The sequence below is a fragment of the Littorina saxatilis genome, linkage group LG8, assembly GCF_037325665.1.
Source record: "Littorina saxatilis isolate snail1 linkage group LG8, US_GU_Lsax_2.0, whole genome shotgun sequence".
NCBI lineage: Eukaryota > Metazoa > Mollusca > Gastropoda > Littorinimorpha > Littorinidae > Littorina > Littorina saxatilis.
In genome coordinates, this window is record NC_090252.1 from 6,322,891 (window position 1) to 6,342,906 (window position 20,016).

Sequence of the window (20,016 nt, forward strand, 5' to 3'; positions counted from 1 at the left end):
ACATGAGAGTTCCTGGGTATGAAATCCCCGAACGTTTTTTTTTATTTTTGTGATAAATGTCTTTGATGACGTCATATCTGGCTTTTCGTGAAAGTTGAGGCGGCACTGTCACGCCCTCATTTTTCAACCAAATTGGTTGAAATTTTGGTCAAGTAATCTTCGACGAAGCCCGGACTTCAGTATTGCATTTCAGCTTGGTGGCTTAAAAATTAATTTATGACTTTGGTCATTAAAAATCTGAAAATTGTAAAAAAAAAAAAAAAAATGTATTAAACGATCCAAATGTACGTTTATCTTATTCTCCATCATTTGCTGATTCCAAAAACATATAAATATGTTATATTCGGATTAAAAACAAGCTCTGAAAATTAAATATATAAAAATTATTATCAAAATTAAATTGTCCAAATCAATTTAAAAACACTTTCATCTTATTCCTTGTCGGTTCCTGATTCCAAAAACATATAGATATGATATGTTTGGATTAAAAACACGCTCAGAAAGTTAAAACAAAGATAGGTACAGAAAAGCGTGCTATCCTTCTTAGCGCAACTACTACCCCGCTCTTCTTGTCAATTTCACTGCCTTTGCCATGAGCGGTGGACTGACGATGCTACGAGTATACGGTCTTGCTGAAAAATGGCATTGCCTTCAGTTTCATTCTGTGAGTTCGACAGCTACTTGACTAAATATTGTATTTTCGCCTTACGCGACTTGTTTCATGTTCTTTTATGGTTTGCCGATTTTGTTAACATTTTTGCATTCATAATGAAGATTTTATGGTGACTGTACAGAAATGTACGTCCTCTAGTTTCTAACCTTCCAAAAATTGGGGCAGGGGGTCGGGGGAGAGAGAGAGAGAGAGAGAGAGAGAGAGAGAGAGAGACAGACAGACAGACAGACAGACAGACAGACAGACAGACAGAGACAGAGAGGGAGAGAGAGAGAGATAGAGAGAGACAGAGAGGGAGACAGAGGGGAGAGAGGGAGACAGAGAGAGTCAGAGAGAGACAGAGAGAGACAACGTCGAAACTTTGTCAATCATTTCGGTTTTTTCACCTGCATTTTTAGTTTCGTAATATTCTATTCAATTAATGTTCGGTCAAACATAGAGGTTCACCAATTGTGTAAGACGAAAAGAGTATAACATAAATGCATATTGTTTCAAGGAATTTGCTGAGTTAAATGGATTTGCGAGTGCGAAACTTTCCCTCCCAAAAAAAGACGCGTTACTAACCGACAGTGTTCTTCGGTGATGGCCACGGTCGACTTTGTGTATCCCAAATTTGGTTTTCAACTTTGATGAACACTTTCAGGACTAAAATATTCATCGTAATCAACTCGAAGGTAAGTTGTTTTCAGTTGTTCTACATGAGACGTTATCACTTATTGTACTCCATGTACACATGCACAGATTACTTGATTGTCGAGACCATGATTGGAAACGGACCGGCCAAAGATGGCGGGTCTTTCCAATAGTCACAATGTCAGCCCTAACTCAGTTCAAGTGATACACATTCTTTTAGACTCAACTTTTGAGTCAGTATAGCGAAACAATGGGTCACAAGCAGTGGAACACAAAGGAAAAACACGTTTCACATAGACGGACGCAACCTTTAGAAAGCTGTTTAATCAGACTAGCTCAGTGCATGAGACTGAAAGCGGGGACGGCCATTGATATCTCAAGTACTTAAGGGGAGGTTCTAGTATAAAATATCACCAAAATCGCTTCAGTTGTGTTCCTATTTAGAATGGGAAATTGAACTGTCTTTCGGCTCAAATAAAGTCAAATGCATTGCTGACCCATATATTGTGTTAGTTAATATGTCACGACAACTGCCGTTGAGAAACAATTCAACGGAAAAACATACATTATCTAGAAACCGAAATTAGTGATTTTGGCGTTTCCTTGATAATTCTTCAAGGAGCGCACATTTTTTAAAGAAATTCAAAACATACAATAACATGTAATTGGACTACATTTTGTGGAATCAAAATTACGTTATTTTAATTAAAACGTTGATTTCATCATATTTACATATAACGGTTTTAACTGACAAGCTATATTTTCTTTGATTTTATCCCGACCCACAAACGCCTTCCACAAAGTGTAGTCCTATGAATACTAAAAAGCCATGCTACGTTTTGTTCCAGTCGGTTGAGAACATTTTGAGTTATCAAGGAAACGGCGAAGCAAGGTGCCGAAAACATCATTCTGAGAAAAAAAGGCTTCAAAGTTTAGATACTTTTTATTCTTGTTGAAATTCACAACATTTCATAAAGATCGGTGAAAAATTAGAAAATAACGGTTTATAACTGACAAAAGCTTGGTTTTCTTCTGAAAAGTACGTATTGAAACTCAGTTATGGACAACGGACCTACTCACAAAATTTCATAAAGATTGGTGAAAAAACGGGATTTAACGGTTTTTTAACTGCCAAAAATCAACTTTTTATTCTTGTTGAAATTCAGTTAGGGACAACCAACAACATTTCATAAAGATCGGTGAAAAATTAGAAAATAACGGTTTATAACGGGTTTTTAACTGCCAATAATTAACTTTTTCTTCTTGAAAAGTTTGTATTGGAGATCAGTTAGGGACAATGGTCCAATTTTGGTGTAAATCCGACGATTAGGGACCAAGAAACAAGGAGCAGAGTGTTTTTTGGCGGTTAAACTGTCATTTTAACGGTTTAATGATTTGGTGAAATTTCTTCCACCACAATACTATACAATGTTTTATCTACCCATTATTGCAAGAACTCCCAAATCACATTTTTTTGGAAAAAGTCGCTTTCACCCATGCTAGAACCTCCCCTTAATTGGGCATTTTACGATCTTGAGGGAGGCTGAAAGCGGGGACGGCCATTGATATCTCAAGTACTTAATTGGGCATTTTACGATCTTGAGGGAGGTGCCTCTGTAGACAGAGGGTGCCATAAAGGCGTTGATGAATAAACCGACATAAAGTCGCAGCCCTGTACATATGTTTTTAACCGGCCAGTATAGGTCCTAGGGAGGACCGGGTTTGCTTTTCGCCAGTTGACTAGCCGCCGAATCCACAAGTACGTAGAGGGTGCCTCGGCTTCTCCACCACGACCCTCCTTGGTCTGACACTCACTCCTTTGCCATGATCAGTCGGATGCCACTTTTCACAATTTTATTCTAAAGTACCAACAAATCAAATCAATTCCCTTCCGGAATAGCAACGTTCCACGTTTCTTGAATACAAAAGCATTTCTGCCTCGGAATGAAAGAATAAATCTCTACAATCGTGTATCTCCTGCAAGGAATTGATTTTAAATCCTGTTCTTCCAGCATTTCCATTACGGAAAGTAAAAGGTTTTTTTTTTGTTTTTTTGTTTTTTTGTTTTTTTTGTTGTTGTTGCTCATCTTCACCCAGGCACACATCGTAGAGCTTCGGCTCTGATATCTTTGACCCAAATTGCTCTAAGCAGAGAGGTCGTTAAACTGTATTTTCGTCTTGAGGGAGGACGATGTATCCAGACAAGCTGCTTCAAGTTCAAGTGAATCTGCCCAGCGGACAGTGGTATGAGGAGAATTCAGAACTTGACACATTGGCTCATTACATACTTGACTGTCTTTTGTCGACCTGTTCTGTTACTCACTCAAGTAGGCAGCCGAGATACCCTGCCGGTGTCACGATTTCAATCTTTCGCCTGTGTACATATTTCCCCCTCGACATATACTCAAGACTGAAATGTTGTTTCCTGGTAAAATTAAGAAGTGAAATTATTTAAGGACGAAAAGCATGTCAGTTTCTTGCATGTGAAGAAAATAGGTGGTCAAATTTAATAGATTTCAACCCCAAAATCTAATTCTTCGAAAACGTGTACTGAGTGGTTACGTCCCTTGAGTAAGAAGGAAACATTTTAGGATGAATCAAATTTCTAAGTTAAATAAAACAAATTGGTTGGACAAATTTGACCCCATGAATGTAAGGTACACAAGGTCGCTCATCAGTACTATCGCAGGGTGTTTTTTTGTTCAGTGTAGAGTTTATACTAGTTCAACGAGGCCGAGAAGCGAAATATCAACACGGCGAAAGATGAAAACGTCACACCGGGGGAGAGAGCGAGACAAAGAGGAGCTATCGGGTGGAGAATGGGGAGGTGATTCGGGGAGGGGGGTGGATTAAAGATGAACGTATCAAATTGTTATTTGTAAGGAGGAGAGAGTGAGACAAAGAGGAGCTATCGGGTGGAGAATGGGGGAGGGGATTCGGGAGGGGGGATTATAATGTGTGTGTGTGTGTGTGTGTGTGGGCGGCAGGTTGGGACGGCATTTTATCAACGAACGTACGAAATAACAAAACAAAATAAAGAAAGAACAAACAAAAATTAAAACCTGACACATGCAGGTTTGTGTAGTCATTCGTTTGACTGATTTTAACCTGTCTTAGACGACTACCCATAGTCTTTTCACATTCGCTGATTCAATCAATCAATCAATACGAGGCTTATATCGCGCGTATTCCGTGGGTACAGTTCTAAGCGCAGGGATTTATTTATTTATTTTTGTATTTTTATTCTGTGCAATTTATATCGCGCACATATTCAAGGCGCAGGGATTTTTATCTATGCCGTGTGAGATGGAATTTTTTTTACAAAATACATCACGCATTCACATCGGCCAGCAGATCGCAGCCATTTCGGCGCATATCCTACTTTTCACGGCCTATCATTCCAAGTCACACGGGTATTTTGGTGGACATTTTTATCTATGCCAATACAATTTTGCCAGGAAAGACCCTTTTGTCAATCGTGGGATCTTTAACGTGCACACCCCATTCAAGTAATGACACACTCGGACTGTGTGTGTGTGTGTGTGTGTGGGTGGGTGTGTGTGGGTGTGTGTGCTACCTGACGGATTTTGATGAACATTGGTTTACATATTCTTGAGAGCATTCGCTTGTGTGGCTGTTCTCCGATATTTGATAGCGTTATTTGATGTCATATTTTCCCGTTTGTAAAAGTTGAGCCCGCACTGTCAGAGAGAAGAACACATGAATATAATATGTAGAAATCGCAAACCCGGCCAGAAGGCAGACACGGACAAAATGTAGGATGCTGATACATGTAAAATATGTGTCTGATGCGAGTATAGGCTTACTACATGTATGTTTACAAAAATCGTGAATAATATCTAGCCGAGATGAATCGCAACCTTTGTACCTCTCCCTTTATTTAAGATTTTTTTCCCATTCTTCTTCGTGTTAGTTGGACGGTATTCTTTCTTTTTATATTTAGTCAAGTTTTGACTAAATATTTTAACATCGAGGGGGAATCGAAACGAGGGTCGTGGTGTATGTGCGTGTGTCTGTGTGTCTGTGTGTCTGTGTGTGTGTGTAGAGCGATTCAGACTAAACTACTGGACCGATCTTTATGAAATTTGACATGAGAGTTCCTGGGTATGAAATCCCCGAACGTTTTTTTCATTTTTTTGATAAATGTCTTTGATGACGTCATATCCGGCTTTTCGTGAAAGTTGAGGCGGCACTGTCACGCCCTCATTTTTCAACCAAATTGGTTTAAATTTTGGTCAAGTAATCTTCGACGAAGCCCGGACTTCAGTATTGCATTTCAGCTTGGTGGCTTAAAAATTAATTAATGACTTTGGTCATTAAAAATCTGAAAATTGTAAAAAAAAATAAAAATTTATAAAACGATCCAAATTTACGTTTATCTTATTCTCCATCATTTGCTGATTCCAAAAAAATATAAATATGTTATATTCGGATTAAAAACAAGCTCTGAAAATTAAATATATAAAAATTATTATCAAAATTAAATTGTCCAAATCAATTTAAAAACACTTTCATCTTATTCCTTGTCGGTTCCTGATTCCAAAAACATATAGATATGATATGTTTGGATTAAAAACACGCTCAGAAAGTTAAAACAAAGATAGGTACAGAAAAGCGTGCTATCCTTCTTAGCGCAACTACTACCCCGCTTACTTAGCTCTTCTTGTCAATTTCACTGCCTTTGCCATGAGCGGTGGACTGACGATGCTACGAGAATACGGTCTTGCTGAAAAATGGCATTGCGTTCAGTTTCATTCTGTGAGTTCGACAGCTACTTGAATAAATATTGTATTTTCGCCTTACGCGACTTGTTCTTTTTTCTTCCAGCCACAACACAGATAGCGTAATAGCGGCTGTTTTATTCATTCTTCTGTCTCGTTCCCTCATATTCGCATGTGATATTATGTCACTCCTTATGAGATTACACCCCCCAAACTTTGTTGCTAGACCTTTGTTAAGGAGAGAAGAGGCGAGGAAAACTGGTATGAAGTACAAGTCAAAAATCGCACCTTGATCTTACCTGACTCATTTACGGCACTTGGCAGTCTTTTGTCGGGCTTTTGTCGATCGTTTGTTCACTTGGATAATAAAATTACGGACATGCTCCCCCCTCCCCCCCCCCTCCTCTAAACTTTGCCAAAATGGGTCCTCTTGAGACATCTCGCGTATGAGAACAAAAGAAAACCGAACGGGCAAATCATATGGACAACACATGTTGGATTTCTTTTTAGGATACGCTCACCAGTAAAAAAAAAATGCAGCCAATGTTTTCTCGAAAAGTTGTGTTTGTGTGTGTTTGTGCGTGCGCAGGTTTTTTAATGTACTGTTTCGTTGAGAGGATCGTGGGTAGTGTTTTTCCTCTTCATTTTAAAATGTTCATTACAGACATATATAAGACACAATAAAGAAAAAGGGAGAAACATACAGCAAAAAACAAGTCGCGTAAGGCGAAAATACAACATTTAGTCAAGCTGTCGAACTCACAGAATGTCCATAGAGGGGGAATCGAGACGAGGGTCGTGATGTGTGTGTGTGTGTCTGTGTGTCTGTGTGTGTCTGTGCGTGTGTGTGTGTAGAGCGATTCAGACTAAACTGCTGGACCGATCTTTATGACATTTTACATGAGAGTTCCTGGGAATGATATCCCCGGACATTTTTTTTCCTTTTTTCAATTAATACCTTTGATGACGTTATATCCGGCTTTTTGTAAAAGTTGAGGCGGCACTGTCACACCCTCATTTTTCAATCAAATTGATTGAAATTTTGGCCACGCAATCTTCGACAAAGGCCGGACTTCGGTATTGTATTTCAGCTTGGTGGCTTAAAAACTAATGAGTGAGTTTGGTCGTTAAAAATCGGAAACTTGTAATTAAAATTATTTTTTTGATCAAACGTTCCAAAAACAATTCCATCTTATTCTGCGTCATTATCTGATTCAAAAAGCATATAAATATGTTATATTTGGATTAAAAACAAGCTCTGAAAATTAAAAATATAAACATTATTATGAAAATCAAATTTCCGAAATCGATTTAAAAACAATTTCGTCTTATTCCTTGTCGGTTCCTGATTCAAAAAAACATATAGATATGATATGTTTGGATTAAAAACACGCTCACAAAGTTAAAACGAAAAATATAATATATGTATTCTTAAACGGATTTTTGTTTTGATGTACATTTTTCATTCAATTTTCTTTTCATGTTTGCTTGCTCTTCATTTAAACTGTACAATAGCCGCCATTTATATGTATTTTTCTAGAAAACTGTAAACACCACTATAAGCATTATGCTTGTGTTGTTTATTCTATATGCGTTTTTTATTTGTAAATAATGCACAAACGTTGAATAAAACAGTTTAAACCAAACGAAGAGAGGTACAGAAAAGCGTGCTATGCAGCACAGCGAAACCACTATTTTTCAATCAAATTGATTGAAATTTTGGCAAAGCAATTTTCGACGAAGGCCGGACTTTCAGCTTGATGGCTTAAAAACTAATTAATGACTTTGGTCATTAAAAATCGGAAACTTGTAATTAAAATTATTTTTTTTATCAAACGATCCAAAAACATTTTCATCTTATTTTTCGTCATTTTCTGATTCCAAAAACGTATACATATATGTTATAATGGATTACAAACAAGCTCTAAACATTAAAAATATAAAAATTATGATTAAAATTAATTTTCCGAAATCGATCTAAAAACAATTTCATCGTATTCCCTGTCGATTCCTGATTCCAAAAACATATACATGTAGATATGATATGTTTGGATTAAAAACACGCTCAGAAAGTTAAAACGAATCGAAGAGAGGTACAGAAAAGCGTGCTATGCAACAGAGCGCAACCACTTCCGCGCTAAACAGGGTCGTTAATTTCACCGCCCTTTGTACGAGCGGCGGACTACGGTCATTGGGAAAAAATGCAGTGCGTTCAGTTTCATTCTGTGAGCTCCACAGCTTGACTAAATGTAGTAATTTCGCCTTACGCGACTTGTTCTTTTTCCCACACACTTTGGACACGTGCGAGTACCAGCAATAGAAAATTAACAAAACACCTTCCTCCCCCTCTTAGGTGAAATGAAAGCGGACGTTTTCAGCGTGCATTCCCTTGAATTGACTGAATGGTTAATCATGCTTCCGTGATCTTGGGAGTTGTGGGTTTTTTCTGTGACATTCACAAACATAAAAATGACATGATAAAGGCTTACTGGAATTTACTGTTGAGTAATAAGTGTGTCCTCTCAGGACCATGCCAGTGCATGGGGGATATCTTTTTTGTTGTCAAGGTATTTTAACATGTGGGCTTTATATTTTATAAGCTTGAAAAAGAGCATTGTTAGTAATAACGCGCGCTATTTTTAGTTAAAAAAGGGATCAACTTGGAATGTGCACCCGACATTCCAATTTGTTTTCTCCTTTCTAATAATGGGTGAATTTGTTTTATTATAACTGAATTGCTTACAACCGAAATACCTACATGCCGAAATAACTGAAATAAAAAAATAAACAAATAGACGAATAGGGAAATGATACATAAATAAGTTCATAAATGAATGAGTTAATAAATGCGTTATGGCGAAATTTAGATAACAAATTAGGAACTTTAACATTAATTTCAAATTAACTAACCAAATAACAAAATCAATAGGTAAAGTGTTGTATGGGGACATGTAACAAAATGAGGAACTTGAAAACCACCATGTAGGTGTCCGACATTTACTGGTGTCTTGTTTGCAATGATTTCAATTTGGTTCCAACATTTTGTTGTCGTCGTCGTCGCTCTTGCTGTCTTTGTTGTAGTTGTTGTTATTTGGGGGTTAAACGGGAAAAGGGGCAGAAATATGTAATTGGACTATTGAACGATCGTTTTCACACTAGGTGTCGGACTTCAAGTTACAACGCGGGGTAAAAGTACTTAATGGAAATCCATGAGCTATGAGTTTAATAGATAATCGTTATTTTGAGCAATTTCCATGTCTGAACATCCCACGGATATCCGCGTGCCACCCATCATTTCCTTTTACACGACAAAGTCGTGTCGTAACAATTCCCTTCCTCCCTCCCCCTACCCCTCCCTATACACTTGATAGTCCTCAACTTCGACCTACGGCGATAGGGGGATAATTGAGACAGCACTCTAAGTAGCTTTCCAGGTTACTGAAAGACTTTGATTTTGATCACAAGTTTTGGAAACTGTGAGCCCTTTTATCCTCAGGGAGACAGACTGTGGACAACGTGGGATTTAGAGCGGGTCAAAGTTGAATCAAACTTGCCACATTCATTTCTTGCCTCATGATTAGCATATGCATCGTTCACTGCTTACTGTTGTTGTTGTTTAGAAATCAGTGCGCGCGCGCGCAAGTTTGTATGTGTGTGTTCGTGCGTGAGTGTGTGAGTGTGAGTGTGTGTGTGTGTGTGTGGTGTGCCAGTGTGTTTGTTTGAGTTCGTGCCTGTGTGTGTGTGTGTGTGTGTGTGTGTGTGTGTGTGTGTGTTATAGTGTCAGTTATTCTTTCTTTTGTCCCGAATCCTTGCTTTCCAGAAACCTGTGATGTCATTCTTCCTTGAAAATTTCTTCCAAAACTTGGTTGTCCAACTTTTGTCCGAGAGATGAGGTCGGAACGGTGGTATGAGAAGAATTCAGAACTTGACACCTTGATGTCATCTGACTGATTGGCTAATTACACACTTGACTGTCTTTTGTCGACCTGGATCATAAAGTTGCCGACCATGTTGATTTACCCACCCCCTTCTGAACGTGAGTCTACTTGAGACATCAGCGTAGCCAACACACACCAAACCCAAAGTCGGACCGTAACAAGTTTTCATTATTTTATGTCTGCCACCCCACTCCCTCCCCCTTTTAACCCCCTCCGCCCCCACCGCTTACTCCTTCTCAGTTCACAGTTAATTGTCTGCAGCCTCAACCCCCCGTGGGTAATAAATCACTCGACTATCGTCGCCTGCTTCTGATGACCGCTCTAAATAATTTGTCAGATAGCAGTGTGCAAAAGACACCGTTGAGTGTACATGTATTACCTTTCCTATATGCTTAGGACACGTGCCTTTTCAAGTCATTGTCAATTACAAAATGTAGGTCTTACAACACAGCCACTGATTTTCAGGTGACGGTATCAATGCCGGGTCGCTGCTCTGCGACAAAAAAAGTGTTTGCATTAATCGGAAGAAACATACTGCATAAGCGTAATTTATGCAGAGGTATGATGTTCTTAAGTTGTGAGATTTTTTAATGATCACGATGCCTTCAGTGCTTACTAAATTCTTTGATTAGATTGATTTTTTTAATGAAGTTAGAATTCTGCTGCTCTGATTAGTGAAATATTCAAAAATGCTATCATGCTATTTTGGCACCGTCATGGCTTTGTAGACTTATAATATATCTGCGTAATTGATTTCAACTCTTAGAAATCAAAAGTATAACAAATTGTATTGTGTCTCCTCTTGTCGTTAAATAATCACAACAACTGTAAAACAAATTTGCTTTGATAAAGCTCCCGTTTTTCTCTCAGAATTTTGCTCATTTTTGTTTTGTTTACATGCCCCAGACACAAAAACTACAAAACGATTCATAAAAATTCCGTTCCATGCATTCCGTCTCCTCTCAATCTAAGATCTCCCTCCCCCCCCCCCCCCCCCATAGATCCTCCCCCCACAGTTTGTACAGGAGCGGGGCATTTAGGAGCCTTTGCAATTTTATGACCCGTCTGAAAGAAGTGATTGACTGGACACTGTCAAGTGCTCTTAAAGAAGCGATCAGATACGTGAGAATCACAGTGTGAAATTTGACAAGAGGTTGACGGAAGTCTGGCAACCAGATGTTAAAGGGAAAAAATAACTCGCTAAAAAAGTGAGATCGCACATGTCGGACAGATGAAGGTTGGAAAAAAAGGAACCTTCTTGGCATGGATAACACTGGAAATATAACGTGGAAAACTTGTAATTATAGGTGCTGGACTTTCAAATTCAACTTGATCGCACATGTCGCCCTTAATTGTCTCTCTCACTGCTTTCTTATTACCCTTGCAAGTTGAAACCACCCATCCCTCTCTTGCTTGATGGCAACTTTAAAGTTCTCCTTTTTCCCAACCGTTTTGTCCCAGCATATAACCACTTCATGTCCCTAATTGGCACTAGTTTCTGTGAGGACGTTAAGCTTAGGTTAACCAACCAACCAACCGTTTTGATACTACCCATGTATCATGTATGTTTCTGAACATTTTGTTTTTATTTGGTATTGCTTCATTTTGCTTTTTTTCATTTACAATGTATAATCTGTGAAAAAAAAGGCCAACACCAAATAACTTTTAGTTTCCGATGACAAAGAGTAGTGTATTTAACAAACAAAGTTTGATTGTAATGATTGCTTCCATTTTCTGTGCACCTCCCACCTCTACAACATGCATACACTTGATAGTCTTCAACTTCGACCTACGGCGATCGGTGGATAATTGAGACAGTACTAGCTCCAAGGAGCTTTCCAGGTTACCGAAAGACTTTGATTTTGATAACAATGTTGAAAAGGCTGTGAGCCCTTTTATCCTCAAGGAGAGAGACGGACACCGGCCCCTATAATGGGCTTTAATTGGAGCGTGTCAAAGTTCATTGCATCCTGATCAGCATATGAAACGTTTATCGCTTATTGTAGTTGTGTATAAGGTGACGCGCTAGTGTGAGTTTGTGTGTGAGTGTGTGTGGGTGCGTGTGTGGGATTCGTATATATATGGTGTCACTAATATCAATGTGTTGTCTTTGCTTTGTTTAGCGACCAGCATCAAAGAGGCGCATCGAGGACTGCCTGGGAGAAGAGGACCACCAGGACAAAGAATGAAATCGATTGAATATGCTGTGCTGTTGCCCTGCTAAGCTGCGTGCATTTTTAATTTCTCCGCAACATAATATGCATGTTTTTGTTATGAAATAAAATTGTTGATCGTATCTTGAGTTTATGGTGTTACATGTAATAGTCCTTATGATATGTGACTGAGTGTGAAAGTTGGTGTGTGTGCGTGGATACATTTACCAAAACCTACATTCACTCTCAACGTTGCATTCACGTCGAAATCAAACCAAACCACAACCACAACCAAATATTCACGTTGTGTCGACGTGTAATTCACGTCAATTTTATCAGGAAAAATGCACCAAAACACAACTTTTACGTTGTGTCAACGTAGAATTCACGTAATTTTTGAGCTAAATTTTGACCTAAAATTTACGTTCCATTCACGTGGACATTACGTAAAAATGCAACGCAATTTCAACCAAACCACAACCACAACCAAAAATTCACGTTGTGACAACGTAAAATTCACGTAATGTTTTTACGAACAATCCACCTCCACCAATAATTCACGTTGCATTCACGTTGGTGTCACGTAAAATGCAACGTTGTTTTCCAACGTTATTCCCACGTGATTTCGTCCATACAAATCTACGTAAAAAAACGTTGAAACGCAACGTAAACCCAACGTAACCCAACGTGAATATAACGTGAATACAACGTAAAATTGTTTGCTGGGCTAACTCTAAAGTCATGACCCTCTAGTGGTACACAGCTTTGTAGAACGACCCCCTTGGCTTTGGTCTTTTAATCAATCATTTTATTTGTTTTGAATGAGTGTAATCTATTGGAAGAATTTCCTCTTAACTTGGTTGCGTGCATTTCACCAAAAGTAATAAACAAAATTGTAAATATCACACACACAATTTGCTTCGTTTGAATAGACCTGCTGCAAGGAGAGGCCCTTACTTTCCACCAAACTGAGTGTATTTTTATGTCAGTTTTTAATAACAAAGGGAAATAATCGATCATAATATAGACAACAACAACAAAAAGTGATAATTGTACACACTCAGTCTACCGGTACCAAAGAAAAAAAGAAGCATTGAAATAAACAAGTACCCTCATCTTCATGGCTGACGTCATGTCATACATGAAGTATGCACTGTCACCAATGAAGATGAAAGTCGCTTGATGTTAAACGCTTCTTAATTGTTCAGGTAAAGTCTGTCCGGGTGGCTAGCGGAGGACGTTTTTAAAGGGCAGCTGTCGGGTTGTGGCTCTCAAAATCTGTTCCTTAGAATGAGTTATCATGTGACTGAAACTATACTTAAAAGTTACTTGGTGATTTTGACAGCTTGATAACACAAGTCCGAAGACTTTAGACATGCTACAATGTCTTTAATCGAAGAAAGTTTGCATTCTTGGCCGAGTCAATGCAGCCCGCTCGAAAATTACTTCCCTTGGACGCGTGACGTCAGCCGCGGAATCGGCCGGGTTGAACGGTGCTCTCTTTATGCCGTGTAATGGGCGCAATCGGGTTGTCTAGTCAAGCCCTCAAGCATACTTCACGGGTAGGTGAAGAGAAACTTAGGATGGGGTGACTTCTCCCAGGCCAAAATTTCGCAGTAAAAAACGGAGTTCATAACATGTCTTCCGTCCCCCTCCTGCTTTTGTTCCACTTGAACCCTGTTTTTGTTCAACTTATTGGCAGATATTGTCACGCGTCGAGGAACACAAATACACACACACACAAACACACTCACACACACACACACAGACACACACACACACGTGTTATCACACATATACACAGACACACAGACACACACACACATACGTGTTATCACACACACACACACACACACACACACACACACACACACACACACACACACACACACACACACACACACGATAACCATCACAAACACAGTTTGACAAATTCATCTTTGATTTTTTGCGGCCGAACCCCCCTCCCCCATTTTCCACACTAGATCCACTGTTTCATCTTTGTCTCCGTCTCTCTTCCCTTTATCTTATCTCGTCTATCTACTTGAGTGAGTAACTGAAGATGTATTATCATCATCTCTTTCCTAGATTTTCCCACCGACAGAGTTGGCTTTTGTCTTGAATTCAGTACCTCACACGTACACGGTAATTGGTGTGACACCTCAAGCGGACCTTCTTCATAAGTGTACAGTGTCTGCTGACAAGGGACACGAGGGTCTGTGGTTGAGCAACTTTATGGTTTAACCGGGTGGACTGGAGGAGTAGCAACAGCATGTGAACCACTTTAGAAATGACTTGTAAAGGTTGCAGTCGGTCAGATCAAAGAAGAGAAAATGGGAACGTTGGTCTTGAGAAGATACCACCATCTTAATACTTTACTTTGTGCAAGAATCAATCACGCGTACAGCATTACAGATGTCAAGCTGTAGTCTACATTGTACTGTAAACTTCACAGCGGCCTTATCGGCTTCCTCGAGTGACGTCACAGCAAGGCTAATGCTGCGGCGTCTTTCTTGTGCTGACAGAGTTGTCGGTCGCGGATTTAGAGTCGTTTCGGCCTGCCAACTGCTTCGTTTTTTTGCGGATTGTTAGAACTAGCAGAAAGTTTCACGCATTTTAATGGTTTCAAACTAATGATGAAAGTGTCTTCTTCTGGACCAAATCAACAGTCTTTAGTTGAATCAACTCGGAAAACTCTTAAACGCGTTTTTGCGCGCGACTCCGCGCATTTTTGAGACCAGACAACCCGACAGCTGCCCTTTAATAGAGGAGAAAAGTTGTTCAGGGCGATTAGTACTATATTGTGTTTACAGGGTTAAGTGCTATATTCCTTATCGTTTTTGCTCTACCCTCGTAAATTGTTGAGTAATACGACCAAAAAGGGATCCATTTCAACCCTGAACGAGCCTCAGTAACGCACCCGACTCTCTAATGGGCCGGGTCAACGTTATTTTGTCACACCTGTCAAGTGCCGTGTCACTGCATTCCTATATAGCTATGAGCGTGCCAGTTTTGAGAAGCACAAGATTTTAAACGAATATATTAAATTTGAAATCGAGCGTGGGGCTCTTTTCAGGTATACAGTTGAGCGTTTTTTCTCTTGATTTGCGAAAAAGGTATTGTAAAGGGCTCAAACTGCGAAAGCTGGAAACAAGTCATTTAAACATAAGATAGAACTAATCGTTCTAAACAACTTTTCTTCTTGATCACTGTATAAAAGTTGCCTAGATTTAAAAAAAACATTTACTAACGTCCGCCACCTGCCCCTCGCTCAGACTAGGCTATACCAGGAATCTGGTTCGATGTAACTTTCACAACTGTTTGTATCCGTATATACTTGGCTTCATTTATTTTGTTGTTAGAGTGTCAAGAACACCCTGTCTTACGTGGTTATCATTCTAAGTTTGTGTCAGTGCGGACAGAGTTGCTATTTATTAATTATTAGGCACAAAAAAATAGGTCTGTTTACGGTAACATAGGCCACAAAAAAAAATAGGGTCGGTAGGTCGGGATTTTTTTTTTTTTCAAAAAACCATATTTTTACGTTATTTTGCCAAAAAAACAAGATTTTTTTTTTCCAAAATGCCAAAAAAAAGTCTAGGGTCGCGCGAAAAAACTAGGGTCGGTCGGGTTACCGTAAACAGACCTATTTTTTTTTGTTGGCCTTATTAATTAGTCGACTTCGCGAAGAATTAGCGAGGACTTTTGACCAAAAACTGTGGTGTCAAAGCTTCGTGCAGCAAGCTTCGCAAAGTAAATTTGGCCCAATTACTCAAAGGATTTAAACTGTTAAAATAAATGAGTTTTTGGCTCACGTAAGTGTAGCCTATGCGATGCTAACTTTTGTCTGTCTGTGTGTGTGTGTGTGTGTGTGTGTGTGTGTGTGTGTGTGTGTGTGTGTGTGTGTGTGTGTGTGTGTGTGTGTGTGTATGTGTGTGTGTGTGTGTGTGTATGTGATAGAAACTTTAACATTTGACTGAACACCGAAATACTAATTTTACCTGGTTATTATCCAAGCAACAGCTTCAAAGTATTGAAGCAATGATCAACATTTCGTCGGCACGTATGTAGTTAAAGTGTGTATCCAAAGAAAACGGGTGGTGGGGGGTTTTGGGGGGGTAAAAACAGCTGACTGGTTTGTGGCGTGTGTGGTATGGAGACCAGGTCAGGGGTCAAGGTTCGGTCAGATCGCGTGAAGGATTGTGGTATAGATACAGTTATCACCGAGCTGCAGTTCGCCGATTCGGAGAAGACGATATCACATTGTTCGGTTTCGTAGCTCCAGAAAAATAGATAAAGAAGATACCAAAGGAGATTTCCTACAGGTTAATCTGTACAGCGTGTTTTCAGTGTCTGTGCGAGGAAGCACTGTCGAAAGCGCAGTGTCGATCTGTCCATCTGGCAGTCGTGTCCCCGACAGATCTAGATCTAGTGTCACCTATGCTTACTGTGTGTGTGTATGTGTGACGGAGTGATTGAGTTTGTGTTACTGTTTGTCGATTTCTTACGGGAGCCTTGAAGGCTTCGCCTCTTGTTTTCTCTATCACTAGCCTCCCCGACTAGCCGCCAGTCAGCACGTGGTTGCCCCGGGAGACAGTTGCCACAGCCACCAACACCAGCGCGAGCACAAGACACAGGTCAGCAGAAGGTTCAGCCTGAGCAAAGCAGACATGTCAGACCTGACAGCTCTCATGCTTACGTTGACGTGGACGACTACATCAAGACCACAGCCGGTACAGAAATGAACAGATTGTTGTGTTAATTTATTTATCTATGTATCTATTTTTATACGTATTTTATGAATGTATGTACCTAAATGATAGTTAAGATTAAAAAAAACAAGAAAGGTATGTTGTTGTAACGTTTAATTATTGACAAAACAAAACATTACGCTCACAAATATATCAAGCGGTCTTGTTTTTGTTTTTTACCTAACAGCCGCTACCAGAGCCGCGCTTAAACCGAAGATTGGCATCAATGTTGACAACTATCTGCACCCGGTCTGTTTAGCGACAGACAAAACACGCTCCCCCTTGTATGACGACGACGGGTACCTCTTGGCGGACCACCCTCCTTCACGTGGAACAGAGAAACGTGATGCTAAACCATCCCATGCAGATTCCACCGTCTGATTACACAAATACATTGTGCAAGAAGTTAATAAACAAGTCGCGTAAGGCGAAAATACAATATTTAGTCAAGTAGCTGTCGAACTCACAGAATGAAACTGAACGCAATGCCATTTTTCAGCAAGACCGTATACTCGTAGCATCGTCAGTCCACCGCTCATGGCAAAGGCAGTGAAATTGACAAGAAGAGCGGGGTAGTAGTTGCGCTAAGAAGGATAGCACGCTTTTCTGTACCTCTCTTTGTTTTAACTTTCTGAGCGTGTTTTTAATCCAAACATATCATATCTATATGTTTTTGGAATCAGGAACCGACAAGGAATAAGATGAAAGTGTTTTTAAATTGATTTGGACAATTTAATTTTGATAATAATTTTTATATATTTAATTTTCAGAGCTTGTTTTTAATCCGAATATAACATATTTATATGTTTTTGGAATCAGCAAATGATGGAGAATAAGATAAACGTAAATTTGGATCGTTTTATAAATTTTTATTTTTTTTTACAATTTTCAGATTCTTAATGACCAAAGTCATTAATTAATTTTCAAGCCACCAAGTTGAAATGCAATACCGAAGTCCGGGCTTCGTCGAAGATTACTTGACCAAAATTTCAACCAATTTGGTTGAAAAATGAGGGCGTGACAGTGCCGCCTCAACTTTCACAAAAAGCCGGATATGACGTCATCAAAGACATTTATCAAAAAAATGAAAAAACTGTATGGGGATTTCATACCCAGGAACTCTCATGTCAAATTTCATAAAGATCGGTCCAGTAGTTTAGTCTGAATCGCTCTACACACACACACACACACACACGCATACACCACGACCCTCGTTTCGATTCCCCCTCGATGTTAAAATATTTAGTCAAAACTTAACTAAATATAATAACGACACCGACTAAAGAACACAAGAGGTCCCAGTGAGTGGTAGGAGGCAGCAGGGGGATGAGGGCTAGCACCACACCCACCACCCACACCAAGCCTGAGGCCAGGGCCCCGCTCTTCTTGCTGAAGCGAACCCGGCTGAAGGGGAAGCACAGCACGAGCAGCCTGTCCAGCGTGATCAGACAGACCACCAGGGCCGATATATATATATATACTAGAATGAATACCCGCTTCGCCGGGTAGCCGGCTTCGCCGGGAAGAAGTACTTAGAGCCGTACGCCGGCTTCGCCGGGTCCGAACAATGGACCCGCCAAGCTTAGGTCCCTCCCAGATTCGTGGAATGGGAACAGCACGAAAATGATTCAGTGGCCATAATGCCATTCCTGACCATATCGAGTCCCATCCTTGTCGACGAATGTAACCGTGTTAATCACCTTTGGAGGCGAACTCCACTCCACTTAGAGCTTATCTCTAAGCCCTTTTGAACTGTTATGGCTTCTCAAAGGAAGGCCAGTACATACAATTACACAAAAGCCGCCAGACCACATCACAAACAGAACTGAACAATGCACAGGTGTTGCTCACATAGAGACACACACACACACACACACACACACACACACAAACACAGAGAAGCCGTATCTATAGAGAGATAGATGACAGTGTATTTTTCGCGTGGCTATAAATTGATTCGACCTTTGCACTTTAACAGTGAGGATAATTTACGGGTCCAATTTACGTTCTGGACACTGCGGTGACCTTCTAAAAATAGTAACAGAACGCCGGGAATATCCGAAGATACTATAGTGCACCATACGAAGGAAGGGAGGTAAACGCTGAAAACATGGAGAAGATGAGAAGATAAGGAAGAGTTACTTATAATGGTGAAATGAACACAAAAGCCAAATTCGGTTCAGCGCTGCGCGCTGAGAGCACGTGTTGAAATATCTCATCGATGATATTGTGTCCGGGGTGTAGCTGAATACGGTGTCCAAATTTGAAAAAGATCCACCGAGAACTTTGGCTTTGGTGTGTCGGTATGGGGGCCCGGGTAGCTGAGGTGGAACCAAAATAGCTGAGGTGGAACCAAAATCGGTTCAGCGCTGCGCGCTGAGAGCACGTGTTGAAATATCGACCAGGTTGTGTCCTGTACCGGGTCTACCTGAATATGCCCACCAAATTTGAAGCAGATCCATCGAGAACTTTGGCCGTGCATCGCGAACTCACACACAGACACACAGACACACACACAGACACACAGACAGACACAAGTCGTATATATATAGATACCGACAGTCTGAGACAGATGCGAAGAGACAGACAGACGGTTTGCATATATAATGGCCACGCTGTCCCCAAGAAAAGAGTATGACAGTTTGTGTTTGTGTTTGTAAGATGTGTTTGTTTGCCACCACCACCAACAACAACAACAACAACAACAACAACAAAAGCAACGACATCAACAACAGGGTTATTCATAGCAACAAAAAACAGAGTAAACCACAGTTCCCTTGCATTTGTACACCAAAAAATGTCGACATCGATCGAGTTTTATTGAATAAGCTCACAATTGGACGAGTTGCACTGAAGAATGAAAGTCGAAAGATGTTGGCCAATGAAATAGTCTCCCGATCCGGGGTTTGCATCCTCAAACACCCGTGTCCGGGACACGAACATTGCTGGCATCGTCATCACAGCGATCACACCCTTTGTCTGGTGAAACATCACTCTCCTCTCCAAGTTTTGCGTGCAATGTGACGCAAAACATTTGAGCGAAAGCTAGTCCTTCGTTGACTTTCCTTAGCCAAGATCACTGACTTCATGGTTAAAACAGTTAAAAAGAAAAACAAGATACAGGCA

At 40.1% G+C, this 20,016-nt stretch overlaps 1 protein-coding gene and 1 long non-coding RNA gene across 2 annotated transcripts in view; both read left to right on the forward strand.

Annotated features, from left to right (window-relative positions):
- Positions 1 to 18,592, forward strand: part of LOC138972653 (uncharacterized) — a 28,313-nt gene extending 9,721 nt beyond the window's left edge. The window contains exons 4-6 of the mRNA XM_070345310.1: positions 16,690 to 16,872; positions 17,078 to 17,302; positions 18,156 to 18,592. Of these exons, the coding sequence (XP_070201411.1) occupies positions 16,690 to 16,872; positions 17,078 to 17,271 (377 nt within the window). The 3' untranslated portion in view covers positions 17,272 to 17,302; positions 18,156 to 18,592. The remainder of the gene's footprint in view (positions 1 to 16,689; positions 16,873 to 17,077; positions 17,303 to 18,155) is intronic.
- On the forward strand, positions 1,244 to 12,282 carry LOC138972625 (uncharacterized). The gene is made up of 2 exons (XR_011457685.1): positions 1,244 to 1,347; positions 12,110 to 12,282. It is a non-coding gene; the product is annotated as an uncharacterized lncRNA (long non-coding RNA).
- Positions 18,593 to 20,016: the final 1,424 nt, after the last annotated feature.